The 22,642-nt window shown below is 45.7% G+C and overlaps 1 protein-coding gene across 1 annotated transcript in view; it reads left to right on the top strand.

Moving 5' to 3' along the window:
- The window catches only part of ABTB1 (ankyrin repeat and BTB domain containing 1), a 72,465-nt gene that overhangs the window by 33,381 nt on the left and 16,442 nt on the right, over window positions 1–22,642 (top strand). Inside the window, exons 9-10 of the mRNA XM_029601315.1 lie at window positions 4,835–4,933; window positions 12,956–13,123. Coding sequence (XP_029457175.1) covers window positions 4,835–4,933; window positions 12,956–13,123 — 267 coding nt within the window. The remainder of the gene's footprint in view (window positions 1–4,834; window positions 4,934–12,955; window positions 13,124–22,642) is intronic.

Here is a 22,642-nt window from a genome sequence, read left to right as displayed (position 1 = left end):
GGAGACGCTAAGGTCTGTGATTGCGACCGTCCACAAGGGAGAATTTTTGGCTTCTTTGGACCTAACCGAGGCGTATCTCCATATTGGAATTCAGGAGCATTATCAACGGTTCCTCAGGTTCATGGTGCTGGGGGACCATTACCAGTTTTGCGCTCTGCCGTTTGGGTTGGCGACAGCCCCCAGAATTTTCACCAAGGTTCTGGTGGTAGTAGCGGCTTCTCTTCGACGTCAAGGGATATTGGTGCATCCATATCTGGACGATTGGCTCATCCGGGCCAAGTCACAAGCTCTGTGCAAGCGAGCGGTTTGGTTAGTGGTGGAGCAGCTACAGAAGTTAGGTTGGGTAATCAACTTTACCAAGAGCCATCTGGACCCAACCCAGCACTTGGAGTTCCTGGGAGCCCGGTTCGATACTTCGGTGGGCAAGGTATTCCTTCCCTACCAAAGGATGGTGAATCTAATGGATCAGGTACGGAACCTGTTGGAGCTGCCATTGCCTACATTCTGGGATTATTTGCAAGTAATTGGGCATATGGCTTCCACCCTGGAAATGGTTCCTTGGGCATTTGCTCATATGCGACCTCTGCAGAGGGCACTCCTTGCCCGCTGGAATCCCAGGTCCGAGGACTACGATTTGCTCTTGCCCTTTGTGGAACCGGCCCGGTCCAGCCTTGCTTGGTGGCTGATTCCGGACCATCTCCTTCAGGGGGTGTACTTAGAACCCCCACGCTGGATTGTAGTGACAACGGATGCCAGCCTATCAGGGTGGAGGGTGGTATGTCAGTCCCGGGCAGTACAGGGATGTTGGTCTCCTCGGCAGGCCACTTGGTCCATCAATCGGTTGGCGACTAGAGCGGTTTGTCTGGCTTTGCGGCAACTCCTACCGTTGGTGCAATGTCGGGCGGTGCGAGTTTTGTCAGACAACGCGACCACCGTGGCTTACATAAACCGGCAGGGCGGCACAAGAAGTCGCCCGGTGGCTTCTGAAGCGGCCTTGTTGATGGCATGGGCGGAACGCCATCTGAACTGCATCGTGGCGTCCCATATCGCAGGTGTGGACAACATTCAGGCAGCTTTTCTCAGTCGACAGCATCTGGACCCCGGAGAGTGGGAACTGTCGGCAGAGGCGATGCACCTCATAACTTGACGTTGGGGGATTCCACGCCTGGACTTGATGGCGACGCGGTTAAACGCCAAGGCGGCTCGTTTCTTCAGCCGAAGGCGAGAGCACGGTTCGGAGGGGGTAGATGCGCTAGTGCTTCCGTGGCCTCCTCACATCCTCCTTTACATGTTTCCCCCATGGCCTCTGGTGGGGAAAGGTTCTAAGGCGCATAGAATCCCACCGGGGTCTAGTCATTCTGGTGGCCCCGGAGTGGCCAAGAAGGCCATGGTACGCGGAACTGGTCAACCTAGCGGTGGACGGGCCCCTGAGTCTCGCTCATCTTCCGAATCTCCTCTGTCAGGGCCCGGTATTTTTCGATCTGGCGGATCGCTTTTGTCTAGCGGCTTGGCTTATGAGCGGAGACAATTGAGAAAGAAGGGTTATCCAGAACCGGTAATTTCTACTCTCCTTCGGGCTCGCAAATCTTCGACTTCACTTACCTATGCCAGGGTTTGGAAGGTCTTTGAATCCTGGTGCAGTGGTTTACAACTGTCCCTGCGAAAGGCTTCTTTGGGGCATATTCTCACGTTTTTGCAGGAAGGTTTGAAGAAAAGCTTGGCGTACAGTTCTCTGTGGGTTCAGGTAGCAGCCCTGGGCTGTCTGAGAGGCAAGGTTGAGGGTTCCTCGCTTGCATGTCACCCTGATGTCGCGCGTTTTTTACGCGGGGTTCGGAATTTGCGTCCCCCCGTTAGGGATCCATGTCCATCTTGGAGCTTGAATTTGGTTCTCCGAGGTCTCTGCGCTTCTCCTTTTGAGCTGCTTAGGAGAGCCACCTTGAAGGATTTAACTCTTAAGACAGTATTTCTAGTGGCCATTTCATCTGCACGTCGTGTTTCGGAACTTCAGGCTCTTTCGTGCAGGGAACCGTTCTTGCGTATTTCTGAGACCAGGGTTTCCTTGCGCACAGTACCTTCTTTCTTACCTAAGGTGGTATCGGCCTTCCACGTTAATCAAACGGTGGAGTTACCTTCCTTTCCGGAGGAGGACCTCAGGTCTTCTCAAGGTCGGGATTTGAGGAGTTTGGATGTCCGTCGGGTACTCCTGCGGTACTTGGAGGTGACTAATGAATTTCGAAGGTCGGCTCATTTATTTGTGTTGTGGAATGGGCCCAAGAAGGGTCTTCAGGCATCCAAAACAACTATCGCCTGCTGGTTGAAAGGCGCGATTGCTGCCACTTACATCGGTTGTGGAAAGTCTGTACCTGATGGGCTTAAGGCTCACTCTCTGCGTTCTCAGGCGGCCTCGTGGGCTGAGAGCCAGTTTGTGTCTTCCCAAGAGATTTGCAGGGCAGCCACTTGGAAGTCTTTGCATACGTTCTCTAGACATTATCGCTTGGTTGTTCGTAGTCCGTCGACAGAGGCTTTTGGGTGCAGTGTGCTTTGAGAGGGACTCTCTGGATCCCACCCCATTTAAGGCGGCTTGGGTACATCCCAGCAGTCTGGACTGATCCTGGTATGTACAGGGAAAGGAAAATTAGTTTCTTACCTGATAATTTTCGTTCCTGTAGTACCAAGGATCAGTCCAGACGCCCACCCAAGTATGCTACATGAGAGTCCGCTCGTTTTCCGCTACTACTGCTGCGGTTGCAGTTACTACAATTACAGAGCATCGGCATAAGTGATCGTTCATTGTTACAGACAAGTTTTACAGGGTTTCCTTTCTCCTGTTCGATTTGGGAGACAGGATTGTTTGTTTTGTTAGGGCAATAGTCTACTTGATCTAGTCATTGGTTGGGTTTTAAACAGTTCATTATTCAGCGGAAGTGTTTTGGTTTTTTTTTGGTTTTTTTACATATTTCTTCTGCTTTGATATTCTTTATACTGAGGGATTGCAGGTGGCACACAAGTATATCTAGGGGGTGCTTTTCAGCTTTTCTCTGACTCCATCTGCTGGAGGGGAGGCATAACCCAGTAGTCAGCAGTCTGGACTGATCCTTGGTACTCAGGAACGAAAATTATCAGGTAAGAAACTAATTTTCCTTTCTCTTGTGTATTGGTACTGGGGCAAAACACACAGGGATTAGTTTACATAAGAATTGCAGTACTGGTTCAGACCAAAGGTTCATGAAGCCCAATATCCTGTTTCCAACAGTGGCCAATCAAGATCGCAAGTACCCAAGGGTTCGATAGATTCTATTATGCTTATCCAAGGGATAAGAAATGGATTTCTGCAACTCTACCTTAATAATGGTTTATGGACTTTTCCTCCAGGAACTTGTCCAAACCTTTTTTAAATGCAGCTACACTAATAGCTTTCACCTCGGCCTCTGGCAACAAATTCCAGAGCTTAATTAGGCATTGAGTAAAAAAAACAGTTTATTTTATTAGTTTTAAATGTATCACCTAGTAATTTGTGTCTCCCCTAATCTTTACTTTTTGAAAGAGTAAACAACTGATTGTTTACTCGTTCCTTTACACTCCTTATTTTATAGACCTCTATTATATCATCCTAAAGAGACCTAACCTCTTTGGCCTTTCCTCACAGCGGACTTGTTTCATCTCCTTTATTATTTTGGTCGCCTTTCTCTGTACCTTTTCTAATTCTGCTACATCTTTTTTTGAGATGTGGTGACCAGAACTGCACACAATACTCAAGATGAATCTCACTATGGGATTGTACAGAGGCATTATGATATTCTCTGTTTCTTCTCCAATCCTTTCCTAATAATCTCTAGCATTCTATTTGCTTTCTTTGCTGCTGCTGCTGCTGCTGCTGCACACTGGGCAGAAGATTTCAACGTATTCTCTATTAATGATGATGCCTAAATCCTTTTCCTGAATGGTGACCCCTAATATGGAACCTTGCATTGTGTAGCTATAATTTTGCTACTTTTCCCTAATTCCATTACTTTGCGCTTGTCCACATTAAATTTAATTTGCCATTTTGCATGCCCAGTCTCCCTCTTGCAGTTTCTCACAGTCTTGTTGTGATTTTTAACAACTTTGAATAATTTGGTGTCATTGGCAAATGTGGTCACCTCACTGGTTCCCATTTCCAGGTCATTTATAAATATGTTAAAAAGCACTGGTCCCAGAACAGATCCCTGGGACACTCAATTAGCCTTTTCTCAGAGAACCAATGCCTGCAAAGACAGCATGCTACTACAATAGAAAAAAAAGCTGAAGATATTGAGGGAGATTTTATAATTGTAAGTACCATGCTGTGCTTTGTATTATTGTTTGAAAGATAGAATGTCGGGAAAATTGCAGGCCCTAGGGTTGATTCTGGAGCCATTAAGCCTCAGTGAAGACTAACAGGAATAAACTGTCAGCTCAATCTCCCAGGACTGACGGGAGTAATTCCTGAAAAGAATTGGTCTCCAGGGGAGTTTCCACAGTGTGGCTAGAAGTGCTTTTCTCTATTCTCTCTATAAGCTCTAAACCCCAAATGCTCTTCTTTGTTACTTTTTATATACTTATTGCTGTATGTTTGTTAATATATATATATATATAATTTTTTTTTTTTTTTTTGTAAATGTATATCCCGTATGAATCAGTGCTCAACAGGTCCCAATTATTAATATACATAATAAAATTCACTAGAACAAAAATACCTAAAAACATAAATATAATCACATAAAAACATACTCCCTAAAAAAAAAAAAAAACCCCAAACAAAGAAAACAAGTTGTCTATTCCTGAATGTACTGCAACCATTTATTCATTTATTCAGGTGGGATATGGAGAGCTTCCGTTTGACAGCACAGACAACTTTAACAGCTGTCCAGATGTGTGTTTTCATGTGGCAGACTACAACTTCCTTTGCCATAAGGTATGGGTTTTGGTTTGGGCATGAAGTGAGTTGGGGACAGGGTGTCTACTCTGCTATTCTTGGGTGTGAAGAGGGAGGTTGGTATGATGGAATGGTAAGTAGTACAAAGTTAATGCATCCAATTTAAAATTTTGCTCTTTTCCTTATAAAGTATTGCATGACTTGGGGGCCGATGCAATACAGTGCGTTCAGCCGCGTGCACTGTTTAACCTGCTGTCGGACGCAGATTAAATAGGCGCTAATCCACCCCCTAATGCAATAGGGGGATTAGCGCCTATTTAACACACGTTTGACGCGAGTGAATGAGTTAGCCCTCATCACATGCAAATGCATGTGAATGAGGCTATTACTCGTTCACTCCAAATGCAAAAAAATAAATGTGCGTCTCAGACGCACAAATATCTCTCAGCTATTAACGCCTGCCTGGAGTGAAATTTTCCATGGCGGGCTGATGACAAAGGCCGAACCAAAAGGTTCGGCTGAAAATTGAATCTGATTGGTGAATGAAAGAGGAGGCGGGCTTAGCCTTGTCCTCGTTCACCAGTCATGGAAAAAAAATAAGACAGCCCCTGAAAATAAGCCCTAACCGTTTTTTTCAGAGCTAAAAAAGGATATAAGACCTTTTTTATTTTCGGAGAAACATGGTAATAGAGAATTGCAATAATCCAAATTAGAGAATAAGAGGGATTGTAGTACTGTTCAAAAATTATCCAGTGTGAGAAGCAGCTTTAAACACCTTAGAGTAAGTAGTTTGTGGTATCCGTATTTAATTTTCTTACTGGTATGTTTTATTTATTTATTTGTTTGTTTATAACTTTTCTATACCGAAGTTCAAATAACATAGTTACTTATCACTATGGTTTACATTTCAACCATAAAACAGACAGTAAAAATAATTGTCTTACAATGAACAAGGAGGAAATAAACTTGGATACAACTTTAAGCAAGGGGAATAGCTAAGTATCAAAAATATTCATGGAGCTATAAATAATTAAACCTAAGTCTCGTGCATAATTTGTTAATTCAATCTGAACAGTGTCCATTTTGAAGAAATGGTGATCTTTACTGGGCATTTTTCTATTTAATAGGATAATCTCTGTTTTATTTAGGTTTATTACAAGTTTCAGATGGGTTAGTAATTGTTTAAAAGCTGAGACATAAATCTCTACTACTACTTTTAGCTGTTTAATGAAAACGTGTTTTGTTTTTTTTTTGTATGGCTATTGATGTTTGATTTTAGTGTATTGTTGAAGTGAGAATGGAATTTCATCTTTTAGTTTTTTCCGAGGACAAGCAAGATGGTAGTCCTCACACATGGGTGACATCATCAGATGGAGCCCTGACATGGAAAACTTATGTCAAGGTTTCTAGAACTTTGACTTGCCACTCTGGGCATGCCATGTGGGGTCCCTCTTTCATCTCTTTTTTTCTGCAGACCTGCAGCATCACAGTATGTGAACTCACTTAGGCTGTTTAGCCTCTCTTGGAAAACTTTAAATTTTTTCAATTTTCAAACTATTTTCTTCGTCATGCTCAATGCCAGGTCCCTCTTGGTACTCCCAGTAGTGTTCCTAGTCAGGGTTTTCGACGTTTATTGGTAAATTTCCTTTCGCAGTCGATTCCCTGCGGTAGCAGTGCTTCAGTTTTCGCCAGCCATCGAAGCCCATTGTCATCGATTTTTATCTTGCTTCCCTTGTATTTTGTCCCGTCGTGGCTGCGTATGGGTTTAAGCGATGCTCTTGAGGACCATATCTATCATGGACCCCCATGATGAATGTATCCTTTGCCTGGGGGCATTGCATGACGTCTGGGGTTGCTGCAAATGCACCCAGATGACGCCAAAAAGTCTTTAGTCTTTGACTCGATAAGATGGAGCCCCTCTTCATGCCTGAGAACACTGAGCCATTGGCATCGGCATCTGTGGAATCAGCATCGAAGGACCATGGAGCCGCATCAATGGACACCAAGACATCGACAGGACTGTCTGTGCTGTTGGCTGATAGGTGTGCCGGAGACCAGTCATCATCGCACTCCTCCATGCTGAGGACTAGGGTTCCTCGTCATCTGTCTCGGCACTAGGGAAAGACAGTGTCGAGCATCAAGGGAATATGAAGAAGCATCAGCATTGGATGCACGGGGCTGCACCAGCTCATGCTTGATGCCCCCGAAGCAACCCCACAATGAGGAGTTGCGAGTCCTCCATCAGTGCCGGGGTCCACAATGGTCTCCACTGGTCCTAATGCCAATCACTGATCCTACTCTTGGTTCCGAAGAGGATCTGGCCACCCCTCCTTCCTCTTAGTCAGTGTTGGCATTGGCAGTGTTTGAGGAGGAGCTTCAGTGTCGAGTACAACTAGTGGTCGAGTGGGCGATGCGGGGCATTGGTCCTGTGGCACCGACAGCACCAGAACTGGCACCATCCATCTTGGAGCCTCTATTCGAGAAGCTCCATGCACCCATTGGCACGTTACCGACCCAGCTAACATCAGACCTTGGGTTGACATCGGTGCCCATTGGGGCACTGCAGCCTCCCCTTGCTGATAAGGAGATCGTGGCCTGTTCCTCAGAGGAGAAAGCTCCACCTAAGCCAGCTGAGATGCTGAGGCCTGCAGCTCCCCGTCCAGCACTGCCAGCGCCTGCACTTTTGGACAAAGGTCGAGGGCCTAGGCCACCATCTCCTGCCGATTTCAGTGAGAATGAGGGCCCCTATGACTCCTCGGGAGATGACACCATGGAGTCCTCCACCAAGGGCTCTGAGAGTCTCCCCTCAGACCATTCTTCTTCAGAGGAGTGAAGGAAATCTCCGCCTGAAGACTTAACCTTCGCAGGGCAATGGCAGTGGCCATCCCGTTTTGGTTACTGACAGAGGAGAGTACTAGGCATAAAATGCTTGAAATCCTCCAGTTCATGGAGCCTTCTAAGAAGATCGTGGCGGTCCCGGTGCATGACATCCTTAAGGCTCCCATGAATAAGAAGGCTAATGGGATTTACCTCGTCCAGAAGGCTCCCATGTTCGATAAACGACAGCTTTTGGTCAAATCTGCTCTCGAGAGCCAAACTGTCTTGAAACCATTCCTCGGAGTCCCCGGGGAAGAATCACAGAGCAATGGACACTCTTGGGAGAGATTTTTCAGGGAATCATGTTCACTACCCGCATAGCTTCCTACTAGCTCTACATGAGCCAATATTCGTGGGACATCTGGAAGCAGGTGCAGGAGGTGGCTGAGCAATTGCCTCAGCAGCAGCAGGACACTCTCATGTCGCTGGTGCGGAAAACATGAGGTTGAGCGACCTACAGAGTTTTTGAAACTGCATGGAAGGTCTCTGCATCGGGAATCTGCGCCTACAGAATGGCATGGCTGCAGGCCTCGGATCTCCAACTGACTTGCCATGTACTGGGGAGAATCTCTTTAGGAATAGGGTGAGGGATGCAGTGGCCCAGCTCCAAGACCACCATGAAACCCTTCAACAACTCTCTGCCAGTGTTCCGCACCCATCTTCCTCTGCTAGGAGGTTGGCAAGATCAGGGAAGAAGTCTTTCTTTCACCAGAGGAAGTACTATCATCTGCTCCCTCGCTTCAGTCAGCAGCATCAGGGTTCCTGCAACCATCCCAGGCAGCAGAGAGCCCCTAAGGCCCAGCTGGTGCTTCGGTCAACTCCAGGGACAGGGTTTTGACTTGGTTGTAGGGTGCGTAGTCCAGTTACCCATACCTGGAGCCATGGATCCACTGGTCTGAGCCAAGCTGCAGTTCTTTGTGAACCAGTGGCCCAGTATAACCTCAGACCAGTGGGTTCTTTCCATTCTATGTCAAAGATACCGATTGAACCTATTGGGTGCCCTGCCAAATTGCCCTCCAAGCCTATTTGGGGGGCTGGTAGCGCATCAGGAGGTGCTACTAAAAGAGCTCTCTTTCCTGTTAAATGGCCAGAGCAGATGAGCCTGTTTCACTAGGGCAAAGAGGACAGGGATTTTACTCTAGGTACTTTCTGAATCCAAAGAAAACAGAAGGATTCCGGCCCATCCTAGACCTAAGGGCTTGAACAAATTTATCAGAAAGGAAAAGTTCAAGATGGTTTCTCTGGGCACTTTGATCCTCTTTTTGGAAAAAGGAGATTGGCTATGTTCCCTCGATCTGAAGGACGCGAACATCCCCTCAAGATCTTCCCAAATCATTGGAAGTATCTCCAGTTTGTGGTGGGAAAACAGTACTTCCAGTATCATTGCTGCTATTTAGAAGAGCATCAACCCCAGTGGTCTTCAGGAAATGCCTGGCCTTGGTGGTGGCGCACCTCCGCAAGCTGAGATTATGTGTTCTCTTATTTGGACGATTGGCTGTCAAAAGTATATTTCAGGCAGGAGTTATCAGGTCCTTACACTTTACCATCCAGGTGTTGGAGTCACTAGGGTTTGTCATCAACTACCCAAAGTCCGATTCAACCTTATTACTTCAATTGGACTTCATAGGAGCCCTGCTAGGCACGGCTCAGGCCAAGGCCTTCCTGCCTCGTCAAAGGGCCATCACTTAGATGACCATTGTGGCAGAGATTCAGCAGAGCCAGTAGGTGTCAGCCTGGCACATCAAGTTGTTGGGCCATATGGCTACAACTGTCCATGTCACTCCCTTGGCACGATTGCACATGCACAAGGCCCAGTGATCCCTGAGGTCACAGTGGCGCCAGGCCACGTAGAATCTCCTGGATTTCATCCGAGTCACCTCTCCCCATTAGGACTCTGTCCTGGTGGCGGGTACTTTTGAATCTGGAACAGGGTATCTCTTTCCAAAGTCCTCCTACCTAAATTGTCTTAACTATGGACGCATCCATCCTGGACTGGGGAGCTCATGGAGATGGACTCAGCACCCAGGGTTTCTGGTCTGCCCAGGAAAGCTGTTGCCAAATCAATTTCTTGGAGCTCTGGGCGATTAGGTACGTGCTATGGGCTTTCAGAGATTGACTATCCAACAGACTTGTGCTTATTTAAACTGACAACCAAGTGGCGATATGGTATATCAACAAGCAGAGAGGTACAGGGTCGTACCGCCTGTGTCAGGAAGCAGTTCATATCTGGTCATGGGCCCTGTCCCATGGAATGGTGCTCAGGGCTATGTGCCTGACCAGTATGGAGAACGTGTTAATGGGCAGACTAAGTCATGCCTTCAGACCCTACGAGTGGTCTCTGGACCAGGGATTGCAAATTGGATATTCCGCCTCTGGGGGAACCCGGATGTGGATCTCTTCGTGTCCCCTTGTGACAGAAAGGTGCCTCTGTTCTGCTCCCTGTACAAGACAGATGGCAAACCAGCCTCAGATGCCCTTGTCCAACATTGGGGCAAAGGTCTTCTGTATGCGTATCCTCAGTTTCCATTAATAGCGAAGGCTCTCTTGAAGCTTCGTGAGGACAAGGGAACTATGATACTCATAGCCCCTTTTTGGCCAAGACAAGTCTGGTTTCCACTCCTATGGGAGATGTCCATCCGAAGGTCGATCAGTCTGGGAACTTCCCCTGATCTCATTACGCAAGATCGAGGCAGGTTGAGACATCCCAGACTCCAGGTCTTGTTGCTCTCAGACTGTATGTTGAGAGGTTTAGTTTTGCAATCTCTTGATCTTTCAGAAGATGTGTCTCAGGTCCTGGTGGCTTCTAGAAAGCCTTCTACTAGAAAGTCCTATTGGCTGAAGTGGAGCATGTTTTCCGTGTGGTATGAGCAAAAGGCCCTAGATCCGTTCTCCTGCCCCACACTAAAACTGCCTGATTACCTTCTACACCTATCATAAGCTGGCTTAAAAACCAACTCTGTTAAGAGTTCATCTGAGTGCAATTGGCGCATACCACCATGGTGTAGATAGTATGTCCATCTCTGTACAGTCTATAGTTGTATGGTTCATGTGGGGCCTGCTTCAACTGAAGCCTCCCCTAAGGCCACCTGCTGTGTTTTAGGACCTCAGCATAGTGTTAGCTCAGCTGATAAAAGCTCCTTTTGAGCTGCTACGCACTTGTGACCTGAAGTACGTGACCTGGAAGGTCATATTTTTGGTGGTGATCACCTTGGCGCACAGGATCAGCGAGTTCTAGGCCTTAGAGACTTATCCACCTTACACTGTTTTATCATGACAAGGTGGTCTTGTGCACTCACCCTAAATTCTTAACTTCCATCTTAACCAATCCATATTCCTGCCAACATTCTTTCTTAGGCCCCATTCCCACCAAGGCGAACGGCTCGTTCACAGTTTGGACTGCAAGCAAGCCTTATCCTTCTATCTGGAGCGGACAGAAGCCCAAAGACAGTCCACCCAACTTTTCGTTCCTTTTGATAGGATAGCTTGAGCATTGCCATTGTCAAACACACTACGGAATTGGCTAGCAGATTGCATCTTCTTCTGTTATGCCCAGAATAGACTGCATCTTGGGGGTTCTGTCAAGGCTCATTCTGTCCAAGCCGTGGCAGCATCAGTGGCCCATTTGTGAGCAATTCCCGTGGAGGAGATCTGCAAGGCTGCAATGTGGAATTCTCTCCACACATTCACACCTCATTATTGCTTGAATAGGGATGGCCGACACGACAGTAGGTTTGGCCAAGCTGTCCTTCGGAATCTGTTCGAGGTGTAAAAACCCAACTTTCTCCCACCTAGGGCCCATTGTTTGGATTCAGGCTGTCTCCCCCTCTGTTACCAACAGCACCATTGTTGTTGTGCCCGTTGGCACCTGGTTTGGGTGTCTGTTGGTCCTCTTTTGTATTGGGGAGCTGTCTGAGCTAGGATTTCACTCATGTGAGGACTACCATCCTGCTTGTCCTCTGAGAAAGCAGAGTTGCTTATCTGTAACAGGTGCTCTCTGAGGGCAGCAGGATGTTAGTCCTTACAAAACTTGCCCGCCACCCCGCAGAGTTGGGTTTCTCCTATTTTGATTTATATCTTATTCTATGTAATAAGACTGAAGAGGGACTCTGTGTGAATGCGTGATATAGAGCATACTGGGTATGCCCAGTGAGGCAAGTCAAAGTTCTAGAAACATTGATGTAAGTTTTCCGTGTCGGGGCTTCTTCTGATGATGTCATTCATGTGTGAGGACTAACATCCTGCTATCCTCGGAGAGCACCTTTTACAGATAAGAAACTCTGCTTTCTCTGATGCTTTTGTTGGAATTTTATATTTCTTTATTCCTTTAAGGATATGAGTTAATCTTAGGTCTTTTTATGCTATTTGACTATTTAAAATGTTTTCTATTTTTGGATATGTCTTTTCTTGAGCATTGTTTTAACAATTATAGTGATAAATTTTTTTTGTGTATTTTTATTTATTTAAAATCTTTTCTATACCGTTGTTAAGTTAGATACCATCACAACGGTTTACATAAAGGCACAAATGGTTATGTTCAATAAAGAACTGGGATATACGAGTATAATGGTGCCAAATGGTTTCGGTTACATTAAAATTCAAAATAAAGACTATTTGAGTGTCACAAATCTTGTCCTTTTCAAAAGTGTGCTGTATACTATTAATTAACATTAAAATTGAGTGCTGGTTGTTTGGAGTGTTACTGCCATTTTTATTTCTCAACTTATTCTCCGTTTGTTGTGTAGAAAGCTTGTTTAAAAAGCTAGGTTTTTCAACTTGCTTTGAAAAGTTTGTAATTGTTCTGTGACCTTATTTCCGGGGGCATGCTATTCCATAGAGAAGGACCTGCCAGGGACAGTGCTCTATCCCTCACTTGTGTAAGTCTTGCTGTTTTTACAGAGAGGATGGTTAGGAGGGCTTTGTTGGCTAGTTCCATTTGGTTTAGTAGTTGTTTTATTATGTCCAGATAGATATTTGCAAAGATATTTTTAATTTATTATGTTTATTTTTAGTATGTGGGGTTTTTTTTGTTTTTTTTTATTGTATTATTCAAAATGAACCCTGCTTTCCGCAAATTTTTGGAAAGACCGGTAACAAAAGTGCATAAATAAACTTGGGGCAGAATAGCTTGAGCTTCTTTTGTGTTGTTGTAACATTGCTGATTTGTTTTACTTCTGTATTTTACAGTCTTTTTTCTGTGGGCGAAGTGATTATTTCAAGGCCCTCCTGGAAGACCATTTCTGTGAGAGTGGTAAGCTGCAGACGCAGCCAAGCATCCCTGTGGTGACTCTTCACAACATCTCTGAAGACATCTTCATCCGGGTCCTTTATTACATCTACAGTGACGACACAGAGGTATAGTAAGGCCAGCAAGCTTGCTCACAATTGCCGCTGCTGGCCCTGTACTCTGCTTGTGCTTTCCAAAACTTCTATTTTACCACAACAGTGTAAGAAACAGCAGCTCTGTAATTACTAGAAATGTGGTGGCTATTTCTTACTATTTATTGATTATCACCAAACGTTCACCAATACTGTATAAAAGCTTCATCTCACTGGTGGCCAGCTCCAGTCCTCGAGCCACAAACAGGCCCGGTGTTCAGGATATCGATAATAAATATGCATATGAGAGATTTGTATGTGCTGCCTCCTTTGTATGCAGATCTGTCTCATGCATATTGATTCTGGATATCCTGAAAATCTGACCTAATTGTGATTCTTGAGGACCGGAGTTGGCCATCCCTGCAATCTCATAGGCACAAAATCAGGTCTTCTAGCATAGAGTTGGCCACCTTCAGTCCTCACGAGCCACAAACAGGCCAGGTTTTCAGGATATCCTCAATGAATATGCATGAAATAGATTTGCATACAATGGAGGCAGTGCATGTGCATATAAGTGGAGGAGTAATCAGGTGGTTAGGGCAGTGGCCTTTGAACCAGGAAGACCAGGGTTCATATCCCTCTGCTGCTTTACTTTATCCTCCATTGCCTCAGGTACAAACTTACATTGTGAGCCCTCTGGGGACAGAGAAATAACTACAGTACATGAATGTAATCTGTTTTGAAGTGCCAAAAAGCAGGATATTTAAAAAAACAAAACAAAACAAAAAAACCAGAAAATTGCCACTAGATGGAAGCACAGAGCCTATCACAGCTCTTGTACTTGGAAATCGTGGTATTTTTCTAGTGCATGAATTTCTCTTTTCTTCCTATTCCAGCTTCTCTCTTTTAACAAATATATTTAATTTACACATTTTTAAAAAAGAATTTTGGAGTAGCAGCGCACTGCATTCTTTTTCTTATTCCTGTCCCTTCTCCACCAACAGCAGAGGGGACCTCCATAGACTCTTGCTGTCTCTATGGGAGAATATCTTCGGCTGCAAATGATGCGTGGTCACGGGGAAATGAGTGCATGAATGGGAAAAAATCCACCCAACTGTTATTTTTTCCCTTTTTTGCCAGGTGTGCATGTGTTTGGTGCTTCAGAGATAATTCTAGCAGTGTAGTATTACAGATGAGGTTTCAGTTGAGATTATGGGCTTGGGAGGGATTGCCACTGTTGTCCTCCTGTCAGTGGCAGTTGGGTGGGCTGGAGGTGATGCTTCTCTTGAGCACCCCCAGTCATTCAGAAAAGATGGGTCCTATAATTTCAGTTGGCTGTGAATATAGCACAGAATTCTATGGAGAAAAACTGAATTCTTCGTAGATATTTGATGATAGTTTATAAAATCATGAGTGGTCTGGAAGAAGTAAAGTAGGAGCAGTTATTTGCCCTTTCAGATGACATAGATTTTATGTTTGTTTCAATTTTATGCTTGTTTTGTTACGATTGCTGTACATCAGTTTTATCTGGTTAATGCCTGGAAAAGCAGTTTATACATTTGGTAAATGAAATTAAAAAAAATAGGACCGGGACACACGTCATAAAACTAACTTGTAACAGATTTAAAATAAATATAAGAACTTGGTTTTTTTGGTCGGTGCACGATTAAGCTGCAGAATTTGTCAGTGCATGTGGTTGAGACAGGAGCATGATTGGATTTAAAAAAAAAAAAAAAGCCTGGTAGACTTGGGGATTGCCACCTGTTTTCTGGAATTAACAACAGGGAAGGACTCTCCCCATGAGGATCTGTTAGGTACTTCTTTCAAATGACCCAGATTGGCCACTGTCGGAGACAGGATGCTGGGCCCAGTGGACCAATGGCCTGACTCACAATGTCATTTTAAGTTCAGGTTGTAACATAGTAAATGCCAGCAGATAAAGACCAAAATGGCTTATTCAGTCTGTCCATTTGAGATTTGTCCACTTTGGTTCGTTGCACTCATAAATTCTGTTGTTCAACCCAACCCTTTGCCTCTCCCCATGGATTTTATTTAACCTCTTAACCCTTTTCCCACCATTTCCCTCCATATCTGTCCCAAGGATGCCTAAATCCGTTGTAGTGGTGGTCTCTGCTCATAAACCATTTCAGGCCTTGCTGCCCTTAATTTTGCTTTCTGCAAGATCAATAGCAAAGCCAACATCCAGGTCCTCTTCTGTGTCTTATTACCAAGGTTAGGGAGGCTGATTATCACAGAGTACTTGTAAACCACTCAGGGAGCGCGCTCTGTATTCCCACCCCCCCGAGTAAGACTTCCCCTTCCCCTCTAATCCCACTCCCCCCAGCTTCATATATATCCTACAAGCAGAACCTGGACAACTCCTCAGTTTGCATATCCAAACATATCTCTTAAAGACAAAAGAGAGAATAGAAATTAAAGACGGATGAGACATTTGCAACAATGGCTTCTAAAGATCAACATGTACAATACCAATAATTACCTACTTTCCAGTACGAACCCAGATCAGTCCAGACTCCTGTGTTTTATACCCCTGCCAGCAGATGAAGACAGATAAGATTTTTTTTTTTATAACATTTTATTGATTATTAAATTGCCCATACAAAACATAATAGAGAGCAATATTCTGCATACATATGAGAGACATGCCCAAAATAAAACAAGCTTAACAACCAGATCTGTAACAAGGAAGCACGCAATCTCAATGACAGATAAAGTTTTACTGAAACTTCTATATAACCAAGTGTGCCACCTGCAATCCCTCAGTATGGATCTGTTTCCAAGCCAAGATGCCCATAAATCAACTAAATTTAACAGCAAACCCAATACCCCATGAACAAACAGGAGGGTGGTGACATTGTAACTCTCTCTAGGGAAAGGAATGTTCTCCAGGTCGTTTCCACAACAATATTTTGTTTCCTCAACAACAAAGAACAAATATGGGAGAGTAGGGATTTTATATTCGAGACAGCTAGTAGTAGATGTTAAGGCAGTGTTTAGGGATACTAAAGGGCTGTGTTTATTCTAAAATTGAGAGTATATGGTAAACTGTTCACGTTGGTTAAAGAGTACTCTCCACTCCAAATACAGCCCAGGGAGAATTCTTTCTCTCTCTCTCCCTCCCCTGAGGGTCACCTTCTTATTGGGGGAGATTTCAGTATGACAAGGTTCCCCTATTTAAATAATTCAAGTGGGGGGAATTGGGCCTCACAACAGCAGAGATCTGAACTTAAGGGGCTGAGAAATCGCTGGGGATTAGTAGATATTTGGCACCTAAGGAATCCCATGACCCAAGATTATTTCTTTTTGTCTAAAGTTTTCGAGAATCAATTATTTTTTGATTGATAAAATGCTGATAGGCACCACAATAGATGCCGACATTGGCACTATCACTTTGTTGGACCATTCCCTGGTTTGGGTGGTGTGAACAGTAGGGAGAAAATAGAAAGGGCATAGGTTCTCAAAGTTGATAGCCAACCAACAGACCAAAGCTTTTAATGAGCGACTTGGTGAGGAGATATTGAAATTCATTGAGTTTAATGACACAGGAGAAGTAAACCTGACTATTCTCTGGGACTGTCTAAATTAATATTCTGGGCATCTTTCCTCAGGAAAGAAAGAGAGAAAACTAGAGTGTTACAGAGTATAACCAAGTTAGAAGTAAAACAAACTATCACTAGATGCATACACTGTGACAAATCTGAAATCCATGCAAAATGAGTTGCATTCTCTTGAGTTAGCTGGCATCGCATTCCAGATGGATCAGGTGAGGCAACAATACTATCGAAAACCTTCTCTTTCTGTTTAAGGGGTTACAGAAAATGGGATTGGGAACCTACTTTATAACATGGGTACAGGCACTGTACACACAATTTAGAGCATGCATAAAAGTAAATGGGTGTTCCCTATATGTACCCAGATCAGTCCAGACTCCTGGGTTATGCATCCCTTCCAGCAGATGGAGACAGAGAAAGTTTACAGGCACCACTTCTTAACCCAGTGTGCTGCCTGCAGTGCCCACAATTGCCCTAGTTGTTACGCTGAGTGTGCAAGCTGGTGGTCTGGCTCCCTCCCCTTCAGCAAGGATCGCTGGAAGCCTTTGCCAGCCTTCGTTCAGGGAAGTACACCTTTTGGTGATTTTAGTAAAGTTATTTAAAAAAAAAAAAAAAAAAAAGCTGACGGAGCGGTGTTTTCTTTTTGTTTTCGGCTCTCCTGATCGCCGGGGACGGAGGCAGGTAACCTTAGTTTGATTGTTTCTGATGGCTCCTGATCCAGTTTCTCTTTCGGCGCAGGCCACACAGTCTAGGGCATGCTGAGCCATGCCGCGGTTGAGCCGTTGCACCACGTGTGGGGAGCGCTGCTCGCGGCTTTCCAGGGCCAGCCGATGTTCCGCTGCTTCTCCGGTGGGGAGGATTCCTCATGGGGGACTGCATCGGCATTAACAAAGCAGCGCGAGCCTGGGAGTTCGCTGGTTGCTTTAGAAGGAGCGGTCGACTCATTTCCATTAATTGCGGGAATGGCGGCTATTTTTGCAGACATTCGCGGCTAGAAAAGAGGGCGGTAGGGGGAGGGGATCTCCTGCCAACACTGTTGCCGGCCGATTTGAGCCCCGATGAGGCCCAGAGAGCCATGGAAGGACAGTCAGAAGGGGATCCTGATCCCTTGGTGGGGGAAGGGCATGGTTCCTGCCCCTTTTTTCCGGATTCTATTTTGTTAATGCATGAGGCTTATCTGGCCTGAAGGGTCATAGGTTGCTGCTCCCCCAAGCGCAGGCCTTCTGGGGGACTGCTCAGGAAGGGGCCCAGGTGTTCTGAAGCTTTGGGGGCTACAAGGATCCATAAGGTCAGAGATCCACTGGGGCAGGCTACCTTAGATGTTTTTTCTTCAGAAGAGTCTGACCAGGGTTTGCCCTCAGGGGATGGTCCCCTCGATGTTCTTTTGTTCAAGAGTGGGCATGATCTGGAAGAGGTGGAGCCTGGGAAGGTTCCTTCCATGGAGGGGGATGACCCTAAGGTAGTTTGATACCGCATGTCCTGGCAGAGATAGGGATAACGGTTCCGCAGGAGGAGCTGGATCAGGACACGGTGGATCCGGTTATGGCTGACTTTAGGGGCCCGGCCAGGACTTTTCCTTTCCATAGGATGGTCAAACAGTTGGTGGTCAGGGAGTGGGACATTCCGGAGGCTGGCCTTAAGGTTAGCAAAGCCATGGACAAGCTTTATCCCTTACCCGAGGATACTCTGGAACTCTTGAGAGTGCTGAAGGTGGATACTTCCGTATTGGTCTCTGTCTTTGTCCCACTCCTTTCGTGGATGCAGAACGAACCAAGAGGGCTCTGGCCAAGGGCCAGGTGGAGCCAAATCTGCAAATGAAGGGCAGCTGTACCAGGCCTCAGTTCCAACCATCAGGGGTTGATTGACTCTTTTTTTTTTTTTTACGAGGAGTGGGTCAAAATCACATCGGACCAGTGGGTTCTAAGCATGATAGGGCAAGGCTACGCTTTAGAATTTGCTCAGCCGCTAAGAAACCTCTTCATGGTAACTCCTTGTACGTCGCCAGCAAAGAAACTTATCGTTCGACAGACCATCCAAAGACTGAGAATGTGGGGGGCCGTTGTTCCCGTCCCCCAGGAGGAGCGGGGACGGGGCGTCATTCCGTTTTATTTGGTGGTGCCAAAGAAGGAAGGGACCTTTCCTCCAATTCTGGACTTGAAGAAGGTAAACGTGGCTCTCAAGGTTCCCCTTTTCTAAAATAGACCCCTCTCAGGTCTATTTTAGCAGTGGTGCGCAGGGGGGAGTTTTTGGCATCCCTGGATTTGACGGAAGCATATTTACACATTGGGATACGCCAGGATCATCAGAGATACCTCAGGTTTATGATCCTCTGGAAGCATTTTCAGTTTTGTGCTCTACCGTTCGGTCTAGCCACAGCTCTGAGGAGTTTCACCAAGGTCATGGTGGTGGTGGCGACAGCCCTCAGAAAGGAGGGTGTGCTGGTGCATCCATATCTGGACTGCTGGCACATCCAAGCAAAGTCTGAGGACCTTTGCCAACAAGCGGTGGAAGTGGTCTTGTGCTGCTTGAGATCCTTGGGCTGGATAGTGGATCTGGCCAAAAGCCACCTTTCTCCTTCGCAGGTCCTGGAATTCTTGGGTGTGTGTTTCCATACCTGCATAGGGAAGGTCTTTCTCATAGAGGAGCAGATTGGCAAGTTGAATTTGCAAATTCGGAGACTGTTGGAGGTCCGAGTTCCCAGGGTCTGAGATTACTTGCCAGTCCTTAGTTCCATGGCCTCAACCTTGGACCATGGGCGTTTGCTCATATGAGACCTCTACAGAGAGCACTGCTTTAACGGTGGAATCCGAGGTTGGAGCAGTTTCATCTTCCTCTATTGCTTACAGAGTTCGCCAGGTCCCGTCTTGGTGGCTTGGATGGTGGTGAATACAGACGCCAATCTCGCTGGTTGGGGGGCTGTGTGCCAGTCCCAGTTGGTACAGAGCCAGTGGTCGGTGGAGGAAGCGTCCTGGTCCATCAATCGCCTAGAGACAAGAGTGGTGTGGTTTGCTCTAGAGGAGTTTCTTCCTCTCTTGTACAACTGTGCAGTCTGAGTCCTGTCAGACATTTCGATGGCGGTAGCCTACATAAACCGCCAGGGTGGTACCGAGAGTCGAGCGGTGGCTCAGGAAGCGGAGATGATGTCCTGGGCAGAGTGGCATTTGGCTTTGATAGCAGCCTTGCACATAGCAGGGTCCGACAATGTGCAAGTGGATTTCCTCAGCCGACAACAGTTGGACCCCAGAGACTGGGAGCTGTTGGAAGAAGCGATGACCCTCATTTTGCACATGGATCTGATGGCAACTCGGAAGAACACCAAGGCACCGCACTTCTTTAGTCACAGAAGGGAACACGGAGCAGAAGGGGTCAATGTTCTGGTGCTTCCTTGGCTACAAGACGTTCTGATCTATGTCTTTCCTCCATGGCCTCTGGTGGGCAAGATTCTACGGAGAATAGAGGTCCACCCAGGAAAGGTGATTCTTATAGCTCCGGAGTGGCCACGAAGACCTTGGTTTGTGGATCTAATAAGTCTAGCAGTGGATGGCCCCCTGAGGCTGGGCCATCTTCCACACCTTCTTCGGCAGGGCCCTATATTTTCAAATCAGGCGGATTGCTTTTGTCTAGTGGCTTGGCTTTTGAAAGGAAGCAGTTAAAGAAGAAGGACTATCCAGAGGAAGTTATTTCGACCCTGCTACAGGCTTGCAAGACCTCTACTTCCTTGGCATATGTCCGGGTTTGGAGGATCTTTGAGTCTTGGTGTACAGAGAAAGGGGGGTTGATCCTCTGTAAGCGTCAGTGGTGCACATTCTGGCCTTTTTGTAGAAAGGCCTAACAAAAGGTTTGTGTCTTAGCTTCTTGAAAAAGCAGGGGTCGGCCCTGGGCTGTTTGCGAGGCAAGATTCATGGAACAACCCTAGCTGCGCATCCGGATGTGGTATGTTTCCTCCGAGGGGCAAAGCACTTGCACCCCCCTGTTCATAAGGTATGTCCTTCTTGGAGCCTTAACTTGGTCCTCAAGGGAATGTATACAGCGCTGTTTGAGCCTCTAAAAAGGGCCACCATAAAGGATCTCACTTTGAAGGTGGTTTTTTTGGTGGCAATTTGTTTAGCTAGAAGGGTGTCAGAGCTTCAAGCCCTGTCATATAGAGAACATTTTTTACGGATTTTGGATTCCGGAGCCTCCTTGTGGACGGTTTTGTCTTTTTGACTGAAGGTCGTTTCAGCATTCCACTTAAGTCAGTCAGTGAAGCTTCCGGCTTTTCCAAATCTGGAGGTTGGTGCGCCTCCTGCAAAAGATTTGAGATATCTGGATGTCAGAAGAGCTTTGTTGTGATATCTGGAGGTCACTAACAGTTTCAGATTGTCTGATCACCTTTTTGTGGTATGGAGTGGTGTGAAAAAGGGTCAGATGGCATCAAAAGCCACGATTGCACATTGGTTGAAGGAGGCTATTGGATCCACTTACATCTGTTGTTGTTGTCCTATCCCGGAGGGGTTAAAGGCTATTTCTACCTGTTCCCAGGCGGCTTCCTGGTCAGAATGTCAGCTAGTGTTGCTGCAAAAGATGTGCAGGGTGGCTACTTGAAAGTCTTTGCATATCTTTGCCAGACATTACCGATTGAATGTCCAGGCCTCTGGCAACTGCATTTTTGATGAAAGTATACTTCGAGCAGGACTCTCGCAGTCCCATCCCAGTTAGGGAAGCTTTGGTACATTCCAAAAGTCTGGACTGATTTGGGTACGTACAGGGAAAGGAAAATTGGTTCTTACCTGCTAATTTTCGTCCCTGTACTCCAGAGTCCCGCCCGGTAGAGGAGGAAGCATTTGGAGAGTCTGCTCGATCTGGCTACTTAAATAATTTTGAAGGATTCTGAAGATTGGCACAGCTTTCTCATTAGTTGTTTCGAGAAGGTTCCTTATTTGCTTATTTTGAATTATTCCTCTTTGCTCGTTCTGGAGAAGATTATAAGGTGGTTTGTTAGAAGTTTGTTAAATATTTTCTGCTTGGGTACTGATTAATACTGAGGAGCTGCATGCAGCACACCGGGTTAAGAGGCGGTGTCTGTACAACTTTCTCTGTCTCCATCTGCTGGAAGGGAGGCAAAACACCGGTGTCTGGACTGATCTGTGGTACTACAGGAATGAAAATTAGCAGGTAAGAACCAATTTTCCTTTACTCCTAGGCCTTTGAGTTCGGTCGGGAAACACACTTCTTTTTGCTCTGTCATTAGAGCTCTTAACAGAGAAAACCAGACAAAATTTACAGATCTGAGGTATCACTATTGGGAGCCAGGTTTATAAATTGTCCCTGTCAGTTGATGATCTGATGTTCACACTAGCAGAGCCAGATATTTCTTTGAGAATCCTACTAGGGGAAATGAGAGGATATGGAGCGGTATCGGGCTTCAAGGTTAATGAAGATAAGACAGAAGTCCTGAATAGATCAGTAGCGGAGGATTTAGTAACTAGCATGCGAGCCCAGTTCTCTTTCAGATGGGCTAAGGGGGCCCTGAAATATTTAGGGGTACACATTGGTGCAAATTTCGATCACCTGTTCTGGATGAACTATGTTCCTTTACTAATGAGTTTTGATAAGGATTTGGGGAGATGGGAGTGATTGCATTTGCCCTGGATGGGGAAGGGTGCATATCATCAAAATGAATATATTACAGAGGTTCTGTTATGTGTTTTAAACTTTGCTGATTTCAGTCCCTGATCAAATGTATGTATTTATTTAAAATTTTATAGAGTGCACAAATCACCCAAAGCTACCAAGGCAGTTTACAATAAGTTAATAAATAATATTTAAAATAAATAATAAATAAACAAACCCAAATTAAACATTAATAGTCATCATATTCTGCAGATTTCACAATCCCTTAAAGGCTATTCCCTGTACGTACCTGGATCAGTCCAGACTCCTAGGCTCGAAGGTCCATCAATTGTCTAGAGACCAGAGTGGTGAGATTGGCTCTGCAGGCGTT

Source organism: Rhinatrema bivittatum, chromosome 4, assembly GCF_901001135.1.
Source record: "Rhinatrema bivittatum chromosome 4, aRhiBiv1.1, whole genome shotgun sequence".
In the NCBI taxonomy this organism is placed as follows: domain Eukaryota; kingdom Metazoa; phylum Chordata; class Amphibia; order Gymnophiona; family Rhinatrematidae; genus Rhinatrema; species Rhinatrema bivittatum.
Note: the sequence above shows the minus strand (reverse complement) of the source record. Positions and strands in the feature narration are given on the sequence as shown.